This window comes from Frankliniella occidentalis, unplaced genomic scaffold, assembly GCF_000697945.3.
Source record: "Frankliniella occidentalis isolate FOCC.00 unplaced genomic scaffold, Focc_3.1 Scaffold227, whole genome shotgun sequence".
Classification (NCBI taxonomy): Eukaryota; Metazoa; Arthropoda; class Insecta; order Thysanoptera; family Thripidae; genus Frankliniella; species Frankliniella occidentalis.
Window position 1 is genome coordinate 47,734 of NW_026267353.1, and position 21,579 is coordinate 69,312.

General features: G+C 36.8%; 1 protein-coding gene across 6 annotated transcripts in view; it reads right to left on the reverse strand.

The window, feature by feature from the left end:
* Positions 1-473: 473 nt before the first annotated feature.
* The window catches only part of LOC113203803 (tyrosine-protein phosphatase Lar), a 305,315-nt gene continuing 284,209 nt past the window's right edge, over positions 474-21,579 (reverse strand). For 3 of the 6 annotated variants that reach the window (XM_052272868.1, XM_052272865.1, XM_052272866.1), the window contains 27 exons: positions 20,585-20,779; positions 19,862-19,972; positions 19,504-19,779; positions 19,134-19,421; positions 18,044-18,061; positions 17,753-17,853; positions 17,423-17,618; positions 17,179-17,312; positions 16,941-17,091; positions 15,226-15,528; positions 8,570-8,709; positions 8,273-8,481; positions 8,019-8,194; positions 6,947-7,933; positions 6,680-6,852; positions 6,388-6,582; positions 5,868-6,094; positions 5,565-5,790; positions 5,272-5,472; positions 4,957-5,175; positions 4,645-4,799; positions 4,381-4,510; positions 4,148-4,297; positions 3,756-4,061; positions 3,376-3,656; positions 3,159-3,294; positions 474-3,076 (listed from right to left, as the gene is read on the reverse strand). In XM_052272868.1, coding sequence (XP_052128828.1) covers positions 3,008-3,076; positions 3,159-3,294; positions 3,376-3,656; positions 3,756-4,061; positions 4,148-4,297; positions 4,381-4,510; positions 4,645-4,799; positions 4,957-5,175; positions 5,272-5,472; positions 5,565-5,790; positions 5,868-6,094; positions 6,388-6,582; positions 6,680-6,852; positions 6,947-7,933; positions 8,019-8,194; positions 8,273-8,481; positions 8,570-8,709; positions 15,226-15,528; positions 16,941-17,091; positions 17,179-17,312; positions 17,423-17,618; positions 17,753-17,853; positions 18,044-18,061; positions 19,134-19,421; positions 19,504-19,779; positions 19,862-19,972; positions 20,585-20,779 — 5,753 coding nt within the window. In that variant the 3' untranslated portion in view covers positions 474-3,007. The remainder of the gene's footprint in view (positions 3,077-3,158; positions 3,295-3,375; positions 3,657-3,755; positions 4,062-4,147; positions 4,298-4,380; positions 4,511-4,644; positions 4,800-4,956; positions 5,176-5,271; positions 5,473-5,564; positions 5,791-5,867; positions 6,095-6,387; positions 6,583-6,679; positions 6,853-6,946; positions 7,934-8,018; positions 8,195-8,272; positions 8,482-8,569; positions 8,710-15,225; positions 15,529-16,940; positions 17,092-17,178; positions 17,313-17,422; positions 17,619-17,752; positions 17,854-18,043; positions 18,062-19,133; positions 19,422-19,503; positions 19,780-19,861; positions 19,973-20,584; positions 20,780-21,579) is intronic. The other 3 variants (XM_052272867.1, XM_052272869.1, XM_052272870.1) reach the window with 3 other exon arrangements.

Below are 21,579 nucleotides of genomic sequence, written 5' to 3' on the forward strand. Positions count from 1 at the left end.
GCTCTAATCGTGAGAGTGCAAGTCAGTCTAGTGCCCATCGGAATGCCCGGCTCGTGCCCGATCAGCGCAGCACACCTCTCACACAAGGCGAATTACTGGGCTGCACGCGGAATATGTTGCACTCATACTGTACCGCAAGCAGGCGTGTAGGCGGGTTGCCAACGCACTCGGACAGTAAGGCGCCGCGGTCCAAGACATTGGGAAAACCCGCACGCACGCCTGCATGCATGCGGTTCATAAGTGAGATCCATGGGGGCCACCTGTATCATATTTCTATACGGACGTCTGCTTTATTCTAGAGCGTCGTAGTTTGATTTATTGATCAATCACGACCCTTTCACCTCTTCAGTTTTGTCTTAAAGTCTTAAACCATTGATACAAGGAAAGATATGTGCCAAGAAGGACACACATTAAATTCAAAGGTAGGCAGATTAGAGTGGTTCGGTGTTGACACCAAATGGAGAAAAAAAAGCTTGGAGTTTTACTTGAATTGTTTATTCAATGGCTTCACCACACAGTAGAAAAGTATTTTAAATCATACACATGACTTAAAAAAAGTTAACTCAATCTATTAAGAAACAACAGATAAAAAAAAGTGTTTGGGTAAATTAAGGAGTATAAAATTCATGACGTATAATAATATCTATCTTGAATAAGGTTGACAGCTGGCACAAGGGTTAAAAAAAAGCAAAAAAAAAAAACAAAATACATATTTTACATGACATAATTATCTGTCACAAAATATATGATCAATTACATACAACACATTAGTGTGTGTTTGGTGTATTGTCTGACTGAAGCAAATTTATAGTTGTGAGCACAACAACACGACTGTGTTGAATCACAGTCGTAAATTTTCTGTTATTGTGATCCATCAATGGAACACTTTGGTCTTTTATTTATCTTTATGAGTATCATTTAGTAAATGGGCAAAACCAGCAACGATTGCCTCAATAAACCACAAAACATCTGCTCTAATACTAAACCTACAATATGATCTTGATTTTGTACAATAAACTTTTGTGCTTTAATATAGAAAAATCTTTTTCATTTCTCTTTTAAACACACAAGATTATAATTCTCTGAAAGTTTTCCTTGCATCTGAAGTTAACAAAATTCAATTATAAATACATGCCTTGATTGGGCTAATAACAAGTGCAAACTTTAAAAATTTGGGAGTAGACCAATTCTCATTTTGCAAGGCCAAAGCACAAACCATAAAAGAAATAACAAGAGCTGTTATGTATTTTATAAAAGCACGCCAAACACTAACTAGTTCTCAACTAACAAAAACTTCAATAATATTTCAGACTTCTGTCATGAACTATTCATTGAATATTGGATGATCTTTATCTCATTACCATTGACCATTAAAAAAATAAAGAAAGACCTAGTTAGATGATCAGGATTGTTAATATGCTTACTTCCAAAAACTTTCCAACTTCTCCACCATGGATATAGCTACAATTTTGGTTCTGAAATAAAAACAAATGAGCAGGAAATGAATCTAATTGCAAGTGGTTGCCAAACTAGTTTCAGTCACAGTTTAGAGGGAAGAATGAAGTTGGTATGTTGATATGCACTTTGCTTACTCTGTACAGCGCAAAGTTACTGATAATGTTAAAATAAAACTGCCTTTTCTAGTATTATTTGAATGCGGTAAGTAGAGAAGCTCATAGGAGATCAATCATGAGACACAACAGCTGTGAACAGGAAAAGTTTAGGAACATAAACCATCAAGTGCAAAGAAGGATGGGGTGGTATGAACTCATATGTTCTCCTAATCATCAAATCCCAAATTAATACAACAAAATACATGAATAGGAGACTTTCATGTTGTCACATGCTTTAAAACAAAAATAAATTTGTTAAAAACTTAAACAAAGAAAACAGATATAAAAGGAACAAATATATAAATGGAATACAGTAATAAAGCATCATTGCTTTTCTTTGTGGCTTGATAAACTAAGTACGGCAGCCTGTCTAAAGAAATACTTAGGGAGATATGGCAATGCATCACAATACAGTGGAAAAGTCACTAATTCCAATTCTTTAAAAACATGATATAAAAAAGTGGAGAGTATTAGGTCATTGAAATGTTATCCAAAGTCCTTTCTCCTAACATGCACATGATCTATTGCTCATTGAAAAATCACTACAATAAAACATATATTAATATAAAATAAAAGGATGACAATTGATTAAACAGAAAAAGGCTTGGCCTTAGGATGGGCCATTTTCCCTCTTACTCACTTATTGGATAAACAATATGATACACAGCTCATTAATTGCATTACACTAACAATGGCAGTAACATGAGCTTAGCAGTCTTGAGATGTTTAAGTATTCATTCGAAACCTACATTCAATAAAGAGTATTGATATGATATGGAAATAATCAGTGAGAAATATCTGTACAATGGAAGAAAGTGGCACATGGTAAGTTTGATACACTGCCTGATAAAAATAAACAGGATTGTTTGTTTAAAAACAACAACATAAAAATCTGGCAAGAGCTTTAAATGAAAGGCTTGTCTATAACATGATTCATGCATGACAAAAATACTGCAGCAGGTCTTCATTTTTGAACAGATTTACATTAAAAGCAAACATAAAGTTCACAGCATAAAAACTTAAAATGATGTAGTAAGCTGCACATATGGATGGCAGTGTTAATTAGAAAAACTTAGTTTACTATCAGTATAAGTCTATAGTCATTAATACATACATAACTAACTACACAATGTACTCTAATCCATCCATTTTTTTTCTAAATTCATTATTAACATTGGAACCTAACATCCAATTAATTAACATCTTTCTGTGCTAACAGATAGCACAAAAGTTAATTCAAGCATTTAAAACTTGAACAGAGAGCTCATCACATTTTGTTGCTTATTTACACCATTAAAATTAAAGTAACGCTCCATTCCAATCTAGTCAATATATACAAAATTTAGGAGCCTTGGCGACTTGGACGTTGATCACTATACTGCGTAAATATATGTTCATGTTGCATAGTGATCGAAGGAACCTAAGTATTCCAACGCCGCTCTGTAGCAGAATTGGTACTGATCCTAAAAAAGACCATATAAACACATTAGGAAACAGGTTTAGGGCAGAAGATAAAAAGAGAGACTAAGTAATGAGTTTCATTACCTCTGTTTGTACCATAGCTGGACGTTGTGTGCGTAAAACACGGACACTTTGGAAAACATCAACAACCCCCTCATATTGCATTCTTTCCAAAACAATACTTAAAGTTATAAAAACTCCAGTTCGACCAACACCAGCACTAGAAAGATAAAATATTTGTTAATTTAACTATTTGTGAAAAAAAAAAACAAGAGCACCAACCCAGTGATGATCTTCATACCTGCAATGAACAGTGATTGGGCCCTCCTGACCAAACTGCTCTTTTGTTTTATGAACCTGGCCAATAAAATCTATAAAGCCATCTCCTGATTTGGGAACTCCTTGTTCAGGCCAATCTGTGAACTGGAACTGCCGCAGAGTTCGAGATGAACCATCTCTTGCATCTGTGACCTTGAATTCTCTAAGAATATATTGAGGCATATTATATTCTGCAATAGGCTCCACAACATAACATGCATAACGCACAGAGCGATCAGAGGGCCAATATTGGTGGCACTTTTCCTGGAAAAAATGAGTCGTAAGTAACTATATGGAATATTCTTTTCAGGATAGACTGTGTGGGTAGTATTCCCATTCATATCGATGATTGTGATTACTTACTCTGCCCATTTCTTTCAGTTTAGTCAACATTACAACAATAGTAGAGTTGTGCTCCCACAACATACGCCACAAGTCCTCAGCAGTATGAGGAAGAGGACCTTGAGTAGCAATGTATGCTCCTCTTTGCCTATACCCATCAATAAGGCTGGCATTTATGTAGTCTGAGCCTTCAACCCCCCGAACTGGTTGTAAACAAACTCTTGTGCTTTCAAACGGCAATACATGAACAAGTCTGTTTTTATGTTTATTACATTGAAGGCTAGCGGATAAGAAGCGTGATGCATCTGTCTTCATATTTGACAATCGCTGAAACAAAAATACCCAGGTTAAAAACACCAGACGCAAACCTTTTAAAGATAGGAACATTCCATGGGATTTAATTATTTACACACCTTGAACTCAAGTTCCATGTTAGTTACACCATCATGATTCAGAAGTAAATTTGATATGTGTGTATGAAGGGATCGAGCAGCAACTTCAGTATTACCACAGACAACTGCTTCAAGTAGAGCATCATGAATGAACATGTACTGATCTTCAGTCTAAAAACAGAGGCAACAGTTAACTTTAACAAAGTTTCTTCAAAATAAAAACAAAATATATTTTAATATGTCTCATCACAAACCTGGACCATGTAGTTTCTTTGAGCTCGTAAGCAAGTAACATGCCCATAAATATCAATGGTCTTTTCATTTTGCATACGCTCTAACATTGAATCAATTACAATGAAACATCCTGTTCGTCCTACACCAGCACTGAAAATTAATAAAAAATTAATTTTAGAGGTATATTATTGAGCTGTTCAAGATAGAACTCTGTGTTTGTGTCACTATCTACCCTTGATTCAACATTCATGAAGCTACTCTGATTTGAAATTTTAAAAACCTACCTGCAATGCACAACCATTGCACCAGCATCACCAGGATTAAGACTACGAACTCTTCTCAGAAATTGTAAGAATGGAGCGGGGTGATCTGGAACTCCATGGTCAGGCCATGCTGTAAACTGGAGCTGCTTCACTTCACGACGTTCACTATAACCCGACTGTAAGATTCAAAAGAAAAATGTTTTTATCAACTGTCACAATAACTCTTCTATGAATCTTACCTTCTTCAACTTTAAAACATGGTGCAAATATTTTTTTTTCTTTTTCAACTTTACACAAATCTAGGAAGGTAGATGGGAATGGAGAATACCATACCTGATGGATGTGGAAAGTGCGAATACAATAAGTAGCAAGCTCTTGGACATCTGATATTGCAACTGTTATATTTCCATAGGTATCTGATCCTCTGGTAGGCCAATACTGATCACACTTGATTCTTGTTCTTTCTTCAAGTTTAGTCATCATGACAATTGTAGCTGTTCTTAGCTCCCAAACCATGCGCCAGAAATCAGCAAAAGTTTCTTGCAGAGGACCCTACCGAATTTTCAAAGAGAAAAGAGATAAAGAAATGAGTAATAAAATCCACTGAAGCACATCACATGGCAATTGATTCAACTAACTAAAACTGACCTGAGTCGCTACATAGGCATTATGTTTACGGTATCCATCACAATAGTTAGCATTGATGTAGTCCGATCCCAAAACACCATCAATTGGTTGAAGGACTACTCTTGAATGATCATATGCAATAACATTGGCATATCGATTCTTAGGTTTGTTCACCTCCATATTTGAATGATCCCATGTAAACTGCTGTCCAGGCTCTATTGACTAGAGTGCAAAAAATATGGAGTTAAAATTTTGGCGCTTATAATCATGCAGAACTTAGTAGAAAGTCATGTATTTGACAGCAGTGTACTAACCTCATATTCCTGAGAGAATTTCATATTATCATTAGATTTTAATCTTTCAATATGGGTAGCTAATTCATTAAATGGAATAGGAGGATGTGACGCCATGGCAGGAGTGTGATGATTTAAACGTCTCATTTCAACTGGGTCCATAGGGCCATGGGAGGTCGCTATGTCAGCAGTTATCAGAGGCCTTGTCACAGCAGCCTGATCAGGAGCCTTACATGGCTGTCTTCGCCTGGATACGCAAAATAAAGTTTTAGATTTTTGATACAGTACAGTAGATATTGAATTTATTAAGGGTTGTGAACTTACTTTTTTAAGATAAAGAGAAGAACCATGATAATGGACAAACCAAGTGCAGCAATGATCGGGCCAATAACCCACACCATGCCTGCTTCCTCTGTGTTCCTGTTGACTGACACATCTCCAGAATTTTCAACAGGTACATTTGGATCAGGTCTCCTTGGTGGATCTCCTGGAGGTGCTGATCTCATATTCAGGGAGAGTGGTTCCGAGAAAGGACTGCTAGTGTAAAGATGCTAGAGAGGGAAACAAAAATTAAACTAAGCTAGTCTGTTGACTCAAATGCATACATTGCCTAAATTAAAGAAAGTAGAAATAGTTTGTCTTCATTAAAGAAAGACATGGCCATGTATACAAAAGAAAGTAGACATGCCCATGTCTACCTTAAAGAAAGTAGAAAGGCTCATGTCTGCATTTAAATAAAAAGAGTAAATCTTAAAATCCAGTTTTTAAAAAAGACAAAGGTTTTTACTTTGTCTGGATCTGTTTTCAATGCCCTTTGTTGCAATTCACAGGATTTATAGCTTACCTTCTGAGGAGTATCCACTACAGCTCTGATAAATATTCTATATCTTTTCCCCTTTTCAAGTTTTCGATTCAAAAATCCTTCGTAAGTTTCATTGTTACCAAGGTAGAAAGTGTATGGAATATTCCTGAGAGTAAATTTAGCAGCAATGTAAGGAGCATTTTCCCTCTCAGTTTTATGTCCTTTATTTGCAATCATCTAAAAAGATACATGGGATGGATCCAAATGTTAATCTTTTCATTCACACATAACTACAAGAACATATTGTTTTAAAGAAACAGAAGGCTGACATTACCTGTTCAGTCAGAAACTGGTCGGGGTTTTTATTGAAAGTGGACTTATCTTCAGGTACAACAATAAGATAGTAATGACTAATTGGTCCATACTGTTCTGACGCTTGTGGTAGTATAACAGATATTTCATCACCAGTGACTCCATAAAAGTCAGGTTGTACCATGGGCTGAGGAGCTAAAAGAAAGTAATGCAAACAAATTTAGTGTGTTGGAGTTGAAATTCAACATTATTGTTTTAAAATTTCTGCTATTTTTTAGGATGATTTTACCTGCCATTCCAGTTGTCACAGTTGTTTTAGTTGGTGGACGGTATGAGCTGTCTTGAGGCACAGCACTTACATTAACTCTGTAAGTTGTGAATGGAGATAGATCTGTCACAGTGTAATTATGCACATGAGGTTCAACGTATATTGTTCTTGGCGGAACAATTTGTGTTTGGGTAATGCCTTGAGAGTCAACAAATTGCTTCTCTGAATCATAGGATATCTTGTACTTTAGAGGGTTTAGTTGATTGGGTGCTGACCAATAAAGGGTCATGCTGTGGGTGCTAACATCTGATGCATAAAAGCCCATGGGCACATCCTCTGGTTTCACTTTCACTGTTTTCTTCTCTGATAAGCGGCCAAGACCAGTCTTTGATCTAGCAGCTATAACCACAGCATATTCAGAATTTTTATCAAGATTAGTAAGGTCTGCTGATTCAGTAAGCGAAACATTCTTTTGATTCCATCTATCAAGATCTTCAACAGCTTCTTCACTGTAAAAGATTGTATATCCTACAGCATGCCTGGAAGTTACTGGTTCCCACCAGACTTCTGCACTATGATCAGACGTAGCAACTACATTAACATTTCGAGGTGCACGAAGAACATCGGATTGGGTTTTAATTGTCACATGTTCACTGTACGGCCCAGCACCTTTGGTTGTGTGGGCTCGAACTTTAAATATATATTCAGAGTTGTCTTCGAGGTTAGGAAAGACAGCCTTGTTAAAGGTAGTGTTTCTTTCAAACTGAGTTGAGTGGTCATCTTTTTTGTGTAGAACAGCGTGGTAGTACATTATCACACCATTACGTTTCTCTCTTGGAGGAGCAGACCAAGTTATGCTCACAGTATCAGGGGTCTGAAAATGAACTGATATATTTGATGGTGGTCCAGTTGGAGCTCCTTCAGGTGTGACATATGTTTTCATTATCTCTTGTCCATAGCCAACTTCATTTTGTCCTGCAAGTCTAAACTCATAAACTACCCCTCTCTCTGTATGATTGAAGAAAAAACAAAAAAATTAGTGAGTGCAATATTTTTATGTCAAAAAATCTAGACGTTATCAATAAGATCTTACCTAAATCTTGCAGAAGAAAGTGAGTCTCTGATGGACCTAACAATTTCTCTTGAAGACTTTGATTTTGAATTCCAAACCGCAACCGAAAACCTATCAATTCTCCATGTTTCTGGGTAGGTGCATTCCACTCCAGTTCCAAATCATTAACATCTCCAGTATCATCTTTCCTTTTAGCTCTGTAAATTAAAAATAAATAAATATTTCAGTTCATAAAAGACAACATTTTAATTAGTTTAAAAAAAAATATCACATACTTCAAGTTTAGATTTGGTCGGTTTGGGACTCCACCTGGAGTGCGAACAGTTATAGGTTTACTACGATCACCATCTCCTTTACGAGTTAGGGCAGCAACCTGGACTGAATAATTTGTGTCTGGTTGAAGCCCTGGTACATTCCCTTCAAGAACTGAGCCATCCTGAATATCTAATCTTATAGGGTCATACATAAGTCGGCTAGTAGTACCCTAAAAGTAAAAGTAAGAATTCAAGAGAGATGAACACTCAAAGTACACTTTAATCAATGAATCAAACACTATGTAAACTCTCACTAACCTCTATACTGGCCTCTTGCACATGTATTTGATAGCCACGTATGATGCCATTCCTTTCTTTTTCATCAGGAGGACTCCAGCGAACATTAATTGCAGTAGAATTGATGGGAGTAGCAACAATGTCTTTCGGCGCTCCAGGCACTGTTAAGTGAGGAAATGACCATGAGCCAATTTTAAGAATGAGCCTGATGCTCAATGCTGACATCATAAAGGCTCCACATTCAAGACTACTTTAAAGCTTTAATCAGTTTCCAAATTAAAATAATAATTAATAGTCAGAAACAAAATGCTTTTGTCATGTACATTGAAATGGAGCTATTTATGATGACTTGAGCCTCAGGCTTTAAAGCAGTAAACATTCACTGATTATATGTATACAACCACCTAGGGTTCTACACACTGAAAATGAAAAAAAAAAATAAAAGAAGAAAAAAAAATGTAGCATCGCACTCTTCCCTCCAAGCATATATCCCAATACTTATATTTTATTTTACTTGTACAATTCTTTGCTCGGAGGAAAATAACCCAAAACAACACTGCATAAAGTTGTAAACATGAAATCAATGAAATCATATTTAAAAATATGATGTTCATGTCCCCAAAGTGGTAAAGATACAAAAGTGTAGCCAGAAATATGATAAGCCACCCAAGTTCTAGAGGGCTATTTGAAAACCTTCACTTGAAAACAGAAATAAATAGAAGAGAGACAAGATTGTGAAATAAGGAGAGACAGATAGAGTTAGCCCTACCAAAGATTGGAGTATAGTTTACCATATTCCAAAGTGAGTGTTCTGTATGTAAATAGTATATAAAAATTAATGTAAGACAGCAAAGGGATACTTCATACACCAACAATGACTGGAGAGTTTTTAAACTGAATATCTTTAAACTACCTTCTACGTCTCTACAAACTACAAACAGAACAAAAAGTTACTGACATGGTTTGATTAAACCAAACATAATCGCCAACATATGAAAATATTCAGTCTCTTTTGGAGCTATGTTAGTACTCACTTTTACAAGCTGAGCAGGGGAACCAAAAGAATTGATACGCCACAAAAAAAAGTGGAAAAAATGTGACAAAAATTACTATTGGTTTCTCAATGAGCGTATCTAAAAAAAAATGTGTTGCATCGCCGACACATTCAAAATATTCCCCTTCAAAACACAGCTGCAAAAACTCTTTCAGGGTATGCAAAACGAGTCACAAGGGAGCCACAAAAATAACTGTCAAAAATAATGTGAAAAAAGACAACCACAAAACTGGTGTATGTGTGATAAAACAGCATATGAAATAAATCATTGTGTGTTAAAACCAATAGTAAATTTGTGAAACTTAATGCTGGCTGGGAAAGTAATAAAAATAGGAATTGAAAGAAGTAGTAACTCATGTGCAGATGTATAATTGGGCAAATCTTCCTATCAAATTCTGAAAAAGTATTTGTTTTACTGCTTGAGCTTCTTTCCCCATTCATTACTTATAAAGGACTGAAATTAAATCAGAGATCAGTTACAACTTAATGTGTTGAGTGAAGTTGGCTGCACATAACTTTGCCATTGAACGTCTTGTTGTATGATTCGAGCAAAGTTACAGAAAGAAATAAGTATCTTTGTTTTCTTTTCAGAAAAGGAAACACACACACACAGTGCAAAATGAAAAAAATCTTGTCCAAAAATGTAAAAAGTCAAAATTGAAGAAAATCGGGGGGAAAAATTCAGTGAGTACTTTAAAAATTCGAGAATAGAATGTTTGATATACATTTCTGAACATCTCAGGGCAAACATACAAAAAAAGAACAAAAAGCAACAACTTTGAGTTGCAGCTTTTAAATGTGTCCTCGTAAATACTTGAATTCCATAGTAAATTTTTTTTAAAGAATTATTCATACTCCACCAAAAACATAGCTGAACCTCAACAAAAAGAGTGAAGTTTGTTCTATGTATGGTTCCTGAGAGTTCAATTTAAAAATTAAAAATCAAAGTCATACGTTTAAAAAATCAGAGAAAAATAATATTGATGGCAATTACGTTATAAATCTTGATGAAAGGGAGCAATCCTAGTGTGAGACAATATGTTTTATAGCATTCTCAATTTCAGTCTTGCTCCATATAGTTATGGAAGACATGAAATAGAATTGAGATAAAATAACTTATTTTAAGATTGGTTAAGATATGTGCATGGAACAATTTTAATGTCTGGTTTTGTGAACATTTCTGCGATGAGTTTAAAGGGTAGAAGAGAGAGAAAGAGAGAGACAAAGAAAGACGGAATGGGTAGAGGGACGATTAAGTGGAATGTTGATTGTTGTTTTCTTTGGATGAGTCAATTAAATTGATATGGACAATGTTGGTTTAAAGAAATGGAGTTTTTAGGGGAGAATGGTGGTGTTGAGCCTAGTCATTGTTCCTTTTTAAATAGGCAATGAGGTTAAGTTTGTGATGGAGTGGAATGTGCATGTATGAGACATCATGTAGGTTTGTGTTTGCCAACCATAACAAACATGACTCTCACTACCCATATAAAAGGAACATGACCCATCTGAGGAAAGAGTTCATTGTATCATCACTGGCTGCATCAGCATCTACACTAATACAAAAACTTTGTACCACATTTAATATTGTCAACTGTTGTCTTAATTTAAGATCAAAGAAAGAAATATGTTTGTTCTTCAAGAGAGAATTGAATAACAGTTTTTGACAGAGAGAATAAAGCGAGAAAAAGAGAAACGAGCCTTTAAAGTATTGGAAGAGAGTATGTTAATTAATGACAACATCACATGGGATACAAAGTCATGGATGGGTACCTTCAATCACAGTGATATAATACAGTGCAGATAAGTACAAAAAGCTGTGCTCATTGATTTCATAAGGTGCTCATCTATACAGCCATGCTTTGGAAGTGGTAATGTTTAATACTTTTAAAATCCACACAAACCACAAGTCTACTTGGTGAATCATGACATAAAATCTGATTAACGGTGATGGGTAAACAACAAACTTTACAAAACATACCACATACCAAAAACACGGCATTTAGAGGGAGGTGCAAAGTGGCAATTAGTGCATGCAGGCAAGGGATTGGCAAGGATAGGTGATGTATGGAAGGAGCAGAAAAACCAAAACAGTGCTCTTAGTGCCGTGTGACACAATGTGCCCAAAACAAAAGATTTGTGCTCTTAAAAAACTTGTGTACGTGATTAAAAAAGCATTCAACCAAGTGAGAGTTGTAACTGACAGAGAGAATATATCTGAAGGAATGAATACACTGCTTCTTCTTTAAACTTTGAATGAAATGTAAATAATTACTTTTATCAAGATTAAAGTACTTAAGTCACAGCTAAAATAAATTAACATCATTAAGACAGAGAAAGAACGAAGAAAGAAGAAGCAGTGCAATTCATGTTATGCCAGAAAATTATAAGGAGCAACAACCATATCACCCAATCTCCACGATGCCAGCGGTCTGCTAAGGACAAATAGATTAAGATCACAGTATGTTAAGACAAAGACAGTATTAGCAATTAGACAGACAAGACAATCCATGAAGAAAATATCACCATAACAAAATTAACTTGCAACACGCACCCACACGCACACATTGAAAAAAAAGCATAAAAATTAGTATTTCAGCACATTCAAAAAATGGTCAAAAAGCAATATTTTTTGAAAAAGCTTTGTGTCTGTCTGAAAAATCCAAAACCGCAAAAAACATTATTTAACCCTTTGAGGTCCACTACTTGCTAATCATGGAAAAATTCTTTTCAATTTCCAAAAATCAAAATTTGAGTTGTGTTTAGAAAGTAAAGTTTAGGTCAACATACTAGGTAACAAAGAAGACGTTTGAATCAAATAGTGCACCAAAAATTAATATTAAGGTGTGCATCGGAACAAGAGTGCGTAAAATTCATAGGAGGCCATACTTACTATGTAAAATTGTCAAAAAAAGTTGACAGGAAAAAATGGCAAGGAAACCAAAAAGTTTTCTGTACGAACACTCCCATGTACGAATTACTACAGCATTGCTTGGTAAGATTATGATCAACACAATCACACATCAAGAACAGTATAAAGAGTTTTGACAAACAGGACCACAAACGATTAAACATTTCAAAGCCTAAACATAGTACATTTTAAAACATTATTTCTTCCTTGTTAAAATGTACTAAATCTGGGCTGTAAAATAAATATACTACAAAGAAAAAAAAAGATTTTTTTTTTGGTGCTTATGAAATGCACACACAATGATATATCACCAAATCAAATATATTTGATTGTTAAAATTGGTAAACTGAAGTTTTTACTGCAGTTCAAAATTTGTAGTATATTTACTCTTAGGTGAAAAAGTAGTATGTTTTTTTAAAAGAGACAGACCATCAAAGCAGAAAATTGCAAGCAAGAAAATCAAGGGGGTGGATTAGGAGAAAGGACAGGTCATGGAGCTACGGAAGGTTTCATAGAACCACAATCTCTTAGCTGAATTTGACTTGTGTGCCAACCACAAAATGTATTTTATCCAGTGAAATATTTGCTGCTAAACTGAAGAATTACCACGGAATTCAAACACAAAAAAACTTGAAAAGCTAACAGGTGTAGATGGTTAAGAAGATTAAGGAAATTACTAAAAAACAAAAACTTTTAAAATGTTTTGGAAGAAACTTAAGCCTTACATATACAAGAATTTCCTCCCAAGAATATATTTTAAAAGTACAATAGGTTATTATTACAAATGCAAATGTAGAAGTTTTTGAATACCTCACTTTTACCATGTGACTGATTGGCCCCGCCTACATTTGTTGTTGTACTGTACCGTTCAGGCGGGCGGCTGAGTTTCCTATTCCCTTGGAGGTAATGAGGCGCCATGATCAGAGATAAGCAAGCCTGGTCCAGTATAACTACATAAAGTGGAGAGGGCTTCCTCAGCCACCTGGTACATAAAGTTAAGTAACTCATAATTTGAAGAAACCCCAACATTTTAAGCCAGCGAGCATTTGCATAATAATTGGGAGAGGCTATATCTCAATTACATCTTTTAAGCCCTTTTCAGCATTTGAGTTTCTATGAAACTACAACTCATACCCCAACAATGAAGAAAGCTGCCAGCCACAGTAATACAAAGAATTTTGAATTATGTTATATAAGACAAAAAATTGGCAAGCAGAAAGCGATTGATAATGAAAAGCTATGAATTTTTGTCCCTGCTGGCAACTTGCATTCAGCAGCATTGTCACAGAGGAATTGTGAGGCACAGTAAGTAGAAGGAAGGCAAACAACATAAAGAAATGAAGTGCATGATACATTATAAATTGTAAGTAGACTGAAAGGGATGACTTTTATGCAGAGACTTGCAATCTTCTAAGCTTGGATGATAGAGTGAAGAATAAAGTCAATTTTTTTTTGTTAGTTTGTCATTAGTTAAGACAGAAGCTTGGACTAAACTGATCTAGCTAGGACACCCTGGACTCTTATCTGACAATGTGATACAAAAAGAACACTTAAATATTCTTTTTTCATTTTTACCAAGCTGGAAGTCACATATAGAAACTGAGATTGGAGAAACAACATATGATTTAGCTGGGAACAAAATGTTATGAAGAAAAGGAAGTTCTGCCATCCAAATAAAAGTAAAAAGATTTGGTAAAAGGTCAACATCATGATTATATCTACAGCCAAAAATACCGCTTTCAGCGCTCCCGATTAAGAATTTTCATGGTACTTTCCCAAAATCTCTAAATCAATAAAATCAAATGTCTTTGAATTTCTATTTAACATGCGTAATAGAAGACTACTTTATTTGGACTTCTATTAGAGCCAAATTACCACAAGAAAAATCTTCAAAAATATTGTAATCTTGAAATCATTAGCTACTTAATATGCATATCGAGCATTTTAAGACAGCAAAATCTCAACAACATGACGAAACATGTTCTTAAATGAAAATCACTAGTTGAACTGCAATGCAAATACAGCAAACTGTAGTCAAATTACTCTGCTTCTAGATGGTCAGATTTTTTAATAACTTGCATTGGACAAAGTCTACTTAAAATAAGACAGATAGAATATCGTATTTGCTTTTCCTAGTACTACAAAACCAAGGAGAAAAAAAAAGGACCTATTCTTGGAAAGCGTGTAAGTACCATAATTAATTTAAAACCAATAGATTGTAAAATAACACTTTGGAAATTAAAGAAAGAAATATTACAGTGGGGGGGAAAGAATAGATGTTATTCGAGAACGCTTTAAGCAGATGTCACGTATAAGACCCAGCTGATATGTGATCATGTGTAAAGCTCTGATTTTGTTAAATTCAAAGGCAGTTCATCAACTAACACAATTGAGAGAGCCAACACCACACAAAATTCCACATGCTGCAAAAGATTTAGTTCCGAAGTTATTTTGGCCATTTCTCAAATTACACTGCAAGATGAAAGTGCAAATGTCTTAGAAATAACATTTGCCACAAATCCATGATTTTTTGAAAAGCAGTCTTGCAATTAAAATCAACAATGAATTGTGGGCTAAAGGCTAAGTTTGATTTAAAAATAGATGTCCAGTGGCCCAATGCAACTGTCTAAACATCCTCACTTCCATCAGAGCAGTTGATAACTGACCAAACAATCTGAGTGACATTTTTGTTTCTTAATATCTGTGGACACGTACCGTCCTCTCCGGTGCAGGCCATGACAGGTTCCGACGCCGGCCCATCACCAATTTGAGTTCCAGCAAGGACCCAAACCGAGTAGTTGGTCCATGGCCTTAGCTCATCCACAACCATGGAGGTTCTTGCTTCCCGAACGGTGATGACACTTGCTTCCGATTCGGGCAGACCATCTTCCACAACGAAGAGCTTGTAGTATGTAATGTCTCCACTGGGACGATCAGAGAGAGGTGGTTTCCAGGTGACGAGAAGTGAAGATGAACTTTCCATCTCCACAGTTACATTTTGTGGAGGGTTGCCAGGGACTGCGGAGGCAAAGTGGTTAAAGCAAAGGCGTAGGGCAACACATGGCATAAGTCAGGTCTCCTTCAGAATTCAACCTAACTTATAATTTTGATCTACAAAGGAACACATATGCACATAATGCAATCGAAGTAACAGAGCTGGCTCCTTCCAACAAGGAAAGAGACAGATTTTGAAAGAATGGAAAATAGTATGAATAGAATATACTTTGTTCACATCATACCAAGAGCACTCTACCCTGAAACTGAACTGTAATACCAAACATCACTCTCACTCGGGGGAAAAATAAGTTAGATACTTGTGCACAAAGTTTCACCAAACAAACTAAGTCTATTACTCAATAAGTGCACACGTGATAAAAATTAAGAGCCTGTGCATATACTTCTGTATTGCAGTGCATCAAATTGTGAGGAACATAAAATGACATTTACAAAAGTGAAAACGGAAAAAAAGAGCTCAAAGCCACATGCTATGCTTTGACACCAGAAACACACAACATTTGCCTCAATAAATAAAAAAACAAAATAAAGTGACGTACAACTACAGTGCTGGAGGCAAAGTGTTCATCCGAAGATAATTGCGACTGACAATTGTTTGATTTTTTGGCTGAGGGAACATTGAGGGCCTTATTTACAACATTACTTTCTGTGGCCTAAACTGTTTTGTGTGTCTATGGAGAAATATGTTTTGCAGTATTGATCCTTTGATTGAAACCGGACTGACTTAATCTGAGGGACCCATTGCAACCACCTATCTTTATCAAGAAACCACACGGGTGGCTAAATGTTGACATCATAACTTACCTCTCCAATAGAAATTAATCCAACCCTTATGATAGTGTAGCTTACCTGATCATTACCACGTGTTTCACAAGTAAAGAGATTCTTAACCCAATTCTACAACATTCAATTAACTTTAACTCATCTGAGGATATTCAATTGTCTGAAAAACAGTCTGAAAGTTTTTGATGCGGCAATTGAAAGGTTCAGTATTCACCTCAGAACAAGTTACATTAGATTAGAGGGGGAATGAAGAGCACAACTTAAAATTTGATGCCAGCCGCAATTGATTATAATAATGTAGTTCAACAGTGATGTGAAAAGGCTCCATTTGCTGATTGATGGAGTACATTAGTTGGTGCAAGTAAAACCTTCCCACACATCATTAAATTTGGCAGAGCCAAAATTCATACTAGTATATAAATGGACCTATTTTGGCTTAATACATTGAATGGGGAAACTGAATGATAAACAATCGGGTTGGAAGTGGGACGTACGTACCTATTGATGAAAGCAAGCCCGGTAGACCTAAAATTCTTTTTACATGGGACTGAGCACAGTTATAACCCTAACATACTTGGCTTGAGGGGCAGCACAGAAATGTGCAAACTGCAAGCCAAGTGAACAAATCTTACCATACTGCTTGGTTCGAACAGGAATAGGTACTGTTGTTGCTCCTTCCCCTCTGCTGGACCGTGCAGCTAGCCAAATGTAATAAAGAGTATTTGGATAAAGGCCTGTTAGTTTGTAGCTCTCTAAAGCAGCAATGCGGCGATGATGCCTTTCCTGGAAAAGTAATGAATGAAGTAAGAGGGAAGAATATAGAATAAGAATTTTGATGTATCGAAGAAGAGTCAGAAAAGGTTATCATACTCTGACAAATGTATCATTCCAGTAGAGGTCATAAGCAACAATGTTGTCACTTGCGTGAGTTGGTTTGTTCCACACAAGAGTGACTGACGTTTCACCAATGTCACTTGCACGTAGATTACTAGGTTGACTGGGAACTAACAAATTAAACAAAATAATTTAGATACACATAATTAATAGTTGAGAAATACCAATCTCTCACGAAAATACAAAGTCAGATCTTCAGTGTGAGATAATAGAAACTTACCACCTTGTTGGGTTTTAACCTGGACAGGCACTGAAAAGGGGCCTGGACCAATACTTGTAAATGCTTGGACTCGAATTGTGTAAATGCTGTGAGGAGTAAGTTCTCCAATAGTTGTCAACTGGCTGTTGTCTACTTTTTGCATTTGCCACTTAGCAATTACTTCTTGAGGGTTTGTGGTGTAGTATACATTATAACCCTAAGGAAAAAAAAAACATACAATATTTTCATTTTGACAACTGCCCTAAATTACACCTATACCTAAATAGATGGAAAAGTTAGGTACATCAAATACACATTGCATTCAAAGGAAACATGAGAGCGATAGCTTACTGATATTTGACCACTGGGTGTTTCTGGTTCATCCCACTGAATAACCATAGTACTGGAGCTGAGAGGTCTAACTTGAACATTCCTTGGAGCTGTTCCAGGTTCTAAAAAGAGGCAAAACACAAAATTTAGGAAAAAAGCAATCAATCGATTAAAACAATACTATGAACCTGCAAATAAGATGGTCAAGAAATTCTATTCACATAGTAATATAATATATTGTACTCTCAAGATGCTAAGCAGCTTGAAAGCAGCAACACAAAGAAAGTGACAGGAAACCAGAAGTAAACTTACTTGAACCTCCAAATTCAGCTGATAGCAAGAAAAAAGAAGACAAGACGCATTAAATTGGAGAATGAGTATTGTTAAGAGTTTTGTGAAAGAGGGCCAAGTTGCAGTATTGTAGATTATCTTATATTAAAAATAAGAGAAAAAGTTATGATTTTAGAAGATATTTAACAGTTCATAAAAAGAAAATGGAAGGTGACAAAAATATAATTGGGACAGGTGCTAAAAAAAAAGTGCAAAAAGCACACTTTTAAGATATACAATGAAATATGATTTATGGGAATTAAAAATGATACAATAGACAGACCAACAGAAGAAGTGCAAGGTGAGGAAAACATGCGCAATCAATCGTACATGCAATTGGGTGCACAAAAGAAGATGATGTGCAGCAAGTATCAAAACTAGCCTTTGAATGTATTACTATACTTCACAACATTTCTCTACAAGTGTATTGAATTATGTAAAGCAAAGCAATACAAAGAAAGGTAATCTACATTTGAAGGACACAAATTTGTTTGAAATAGTGTAAATTGCATAGAACTATGGTTATATGCATGCTTTGAACGCTAGCAAGGCAAAACTTTAAACTTACATCAGATACATAATCCCATTATTAGCATGAAAAACAAAATTCAAACAAGACGAAATAAATAAATAAATACCAATTCAGCGCCAGAATTATAAAGATTCATAAATGCTTTTAGTAGTCTTTAATTAAAATTAGAAAATGTAATCCTAAATACTAAGCACAGTTTAGTTCTTCAATTACATGCTGCTCCATTAAATGAACACCTTGAAGCAGCCACCATTTTCTAATTATTGAAAATAAATTCACCGTGCACAAAAATACAACAGAGCATTGCTGTCAGATGATTTACCAGCTTATACACCAATTTCCAAATTAAAGTAAAAAGATAACTAGTCTTTAAAAAAACAACAGCAAAATTAAATCATTGCCATTGTAACTCATGTAACAAAATTGTACATATGAATTGTCTACTGGAAGTACGGCTTAATGTTTACTGTACTGGGCAGGCTAGAACAAGCTGTTGAAAAGAATTAATGTGTAAAAGGTAGGTAAGGGATATAAGCTTACCTGTTTCTCCTGTAGTAACATAGAGGGCTGAGCTGCGTGGTCCTCTTCCAATGGGGTTGACAGCTAATACATACATTTCATACTCAGTGTAGGGTGATAGGGAGCGTACAGTGTAATACTGTGTGATAATTCCCGAGATTTCAGAAAAGGCTTGATTTGTAGCAGATCTAGGTTTATGCTGTATCACATAATATGACAGGTCTTCTGGAATAGTGTGAGTCCATGATAACTTTACAGTAGTAGCAGTTATTTCTGAAACTTCCAGTTTTGTGGGAGCCGATGGAAGAGCTAAAAGATAGGATGCAAATATTAATTTTACTCATAATTTATGATGCATGCAAGACAAATAATCAATGAATAGCTGTCTTACATTTTACTTTCACAAGCACTCTTTCCATAATCCTCCCCAGCGCAGATGCAGCAACACAGGTAAAATTTTCTGACTTTTGAACATTGCGAAGAAACAAAATATTTTTTCCCACTAACGTCTCAAACTCAGACGTTGACTCAGTGTCGGTGCCTTTAACCCACATTACACGAGGCATGGGAGAACCAACAGCCACACATGTAAGGTTTACATCTTCACCAAGCATTACTTCCTGAACTGGTTCTGGTTTGATTGAAAAACTGGGTGGTACTCTCCTTTCTGGAAAATACAGTTTAAATCTAATTTAGTTTAAAGTTCATTAGAAATGCATGTTTAACTTTAAATTACTCTTCAATCATACCTTTCACATATAACTGTGTTGCTTGGGAGAACTCTGTACCAAGGGAGTTTTCTGCCACACACTCATATTTGCCAGCATCTTCTGTCTCACTGTTAGCAATTTGAAGAGCTCCTGAGGAAGAATAAACAAAATGTTATGAGAGTCACAAAAATAAAATACTATACATGGTAGAGAGGTTAGCTTTAAAAATTTTATAGACAGGTGTCAGAAATGATATAAAACATACTGCCATCAACCGCACAAATTGTAAACAGAAATATTTTTGATAAAAAAAGACATGACAAGAGCTCAAAACAAAAGTACATTTCAAATTGCTTAAAAGACTGGTATAGAATAAGAGTTTGTCATCAGGGGAGGGGAAGAGAAGGGGTTTCAGTGGAAGTGGTTGAGTAAATTATCAAACTTCGATCAGCCTTTGTTCAAGCTTTGTTGGCTATGCAAACTACACAAATCACAAATATTTTATTATTTTCAAACTTCTATCAGGTTGATAAGATATGTAGAATTACATCAGTAGAAATACAAATGAAAATGTTGCCAGTAGCTAGTCCAAGGTAGCCGGGTTCATTAATTTTTTACACTCACAGGGAAATTTGATGTTACTTGATGTAAAAGTTGGCAAAGACAAAAAAACAGGGAGGGAGCGGCACTGTCCGTTATGGTTTGGACTGCAAAGCGTTGGGTATGAAGCATGTAAGAGCCATTGTTGGTATAGTTCCTCACCTGGTAGCCTGGAGTCCAGGACAGTGTAGCGGGGGTTCGCGGGGAGGTCGATGGGCACCATGTCCCTGATCCACGTGATCCTGGGCGGCGGGTTGCCGCTGACGGTGCAGTGCAGCACCGCGTTGTGTCCGATCTCCACCACCTTGGTCGTCTGGCTGGCCGTGATCACGGGGAAGCCCGGCGGCAGCTTGTCCGCTGGAACAAAGAGACGAGAGGGCGGCGAGGTGAGCGCAAGGGTCGTTGGACTCGGTTCGCCGAGGACGCGACGGCGACTAAGTAAGCTGGCTTGTTTCCGCAGGATCAAAGGCTACACAACACACGGCACGCCCTCAAGTAGTAAGCCCCCCACCAGACTGAGTGATTAACCATCATCCAAAGTCGATAGCCGGTTATGGGAAATCAAGCCCCTCGAGAGACACACACCACCGCGCGCGGAGCACACATGGGACCCCCCCGAGCGGGGGAGGCCGCGCCGGGGCCGCGCCCCGTCAAGTCACGCCTCCCCCGGCCCCAGGGCACCCTGCCAATATCCCATCCTGCTCACACGAGCCAAATGGCCCATAGGAATGCCAATCACATTCTGCACCACTTTGCCGCGAGCCGAGCCGAGCGTTTGATTCCATTAGATTCGGTGTCGAATGGCTTTCTTCTTTCACCCTGCCCTGGCCCCCTCCCCTTCCCAAGGGCACAAGGGGGCGATAGTGGCGCCATTACTGACCGTACCTGGAGCCGAGCTCGAGCCGAGCGCCCCCGGGACAGAGGGGCCATAGGGGACCATTGGAGACCGGGACGAGAGGAAACAAGATTATTATTATTTTACAAAATTTTCCCCTTTTCATTTTTTTCAGCGATGGTGGGCCGAAAGGAGCGCGTGGAAGGCCGCTATACCTGCGCGGCGGCGGCACCTCCTCGCTGTCCCTTGCGGGCTGAACTTGGCTCATGTTTGCTTCAGGACCGTTCACCCTCGACGGGCGGACAAGGAACGAAAACACCCC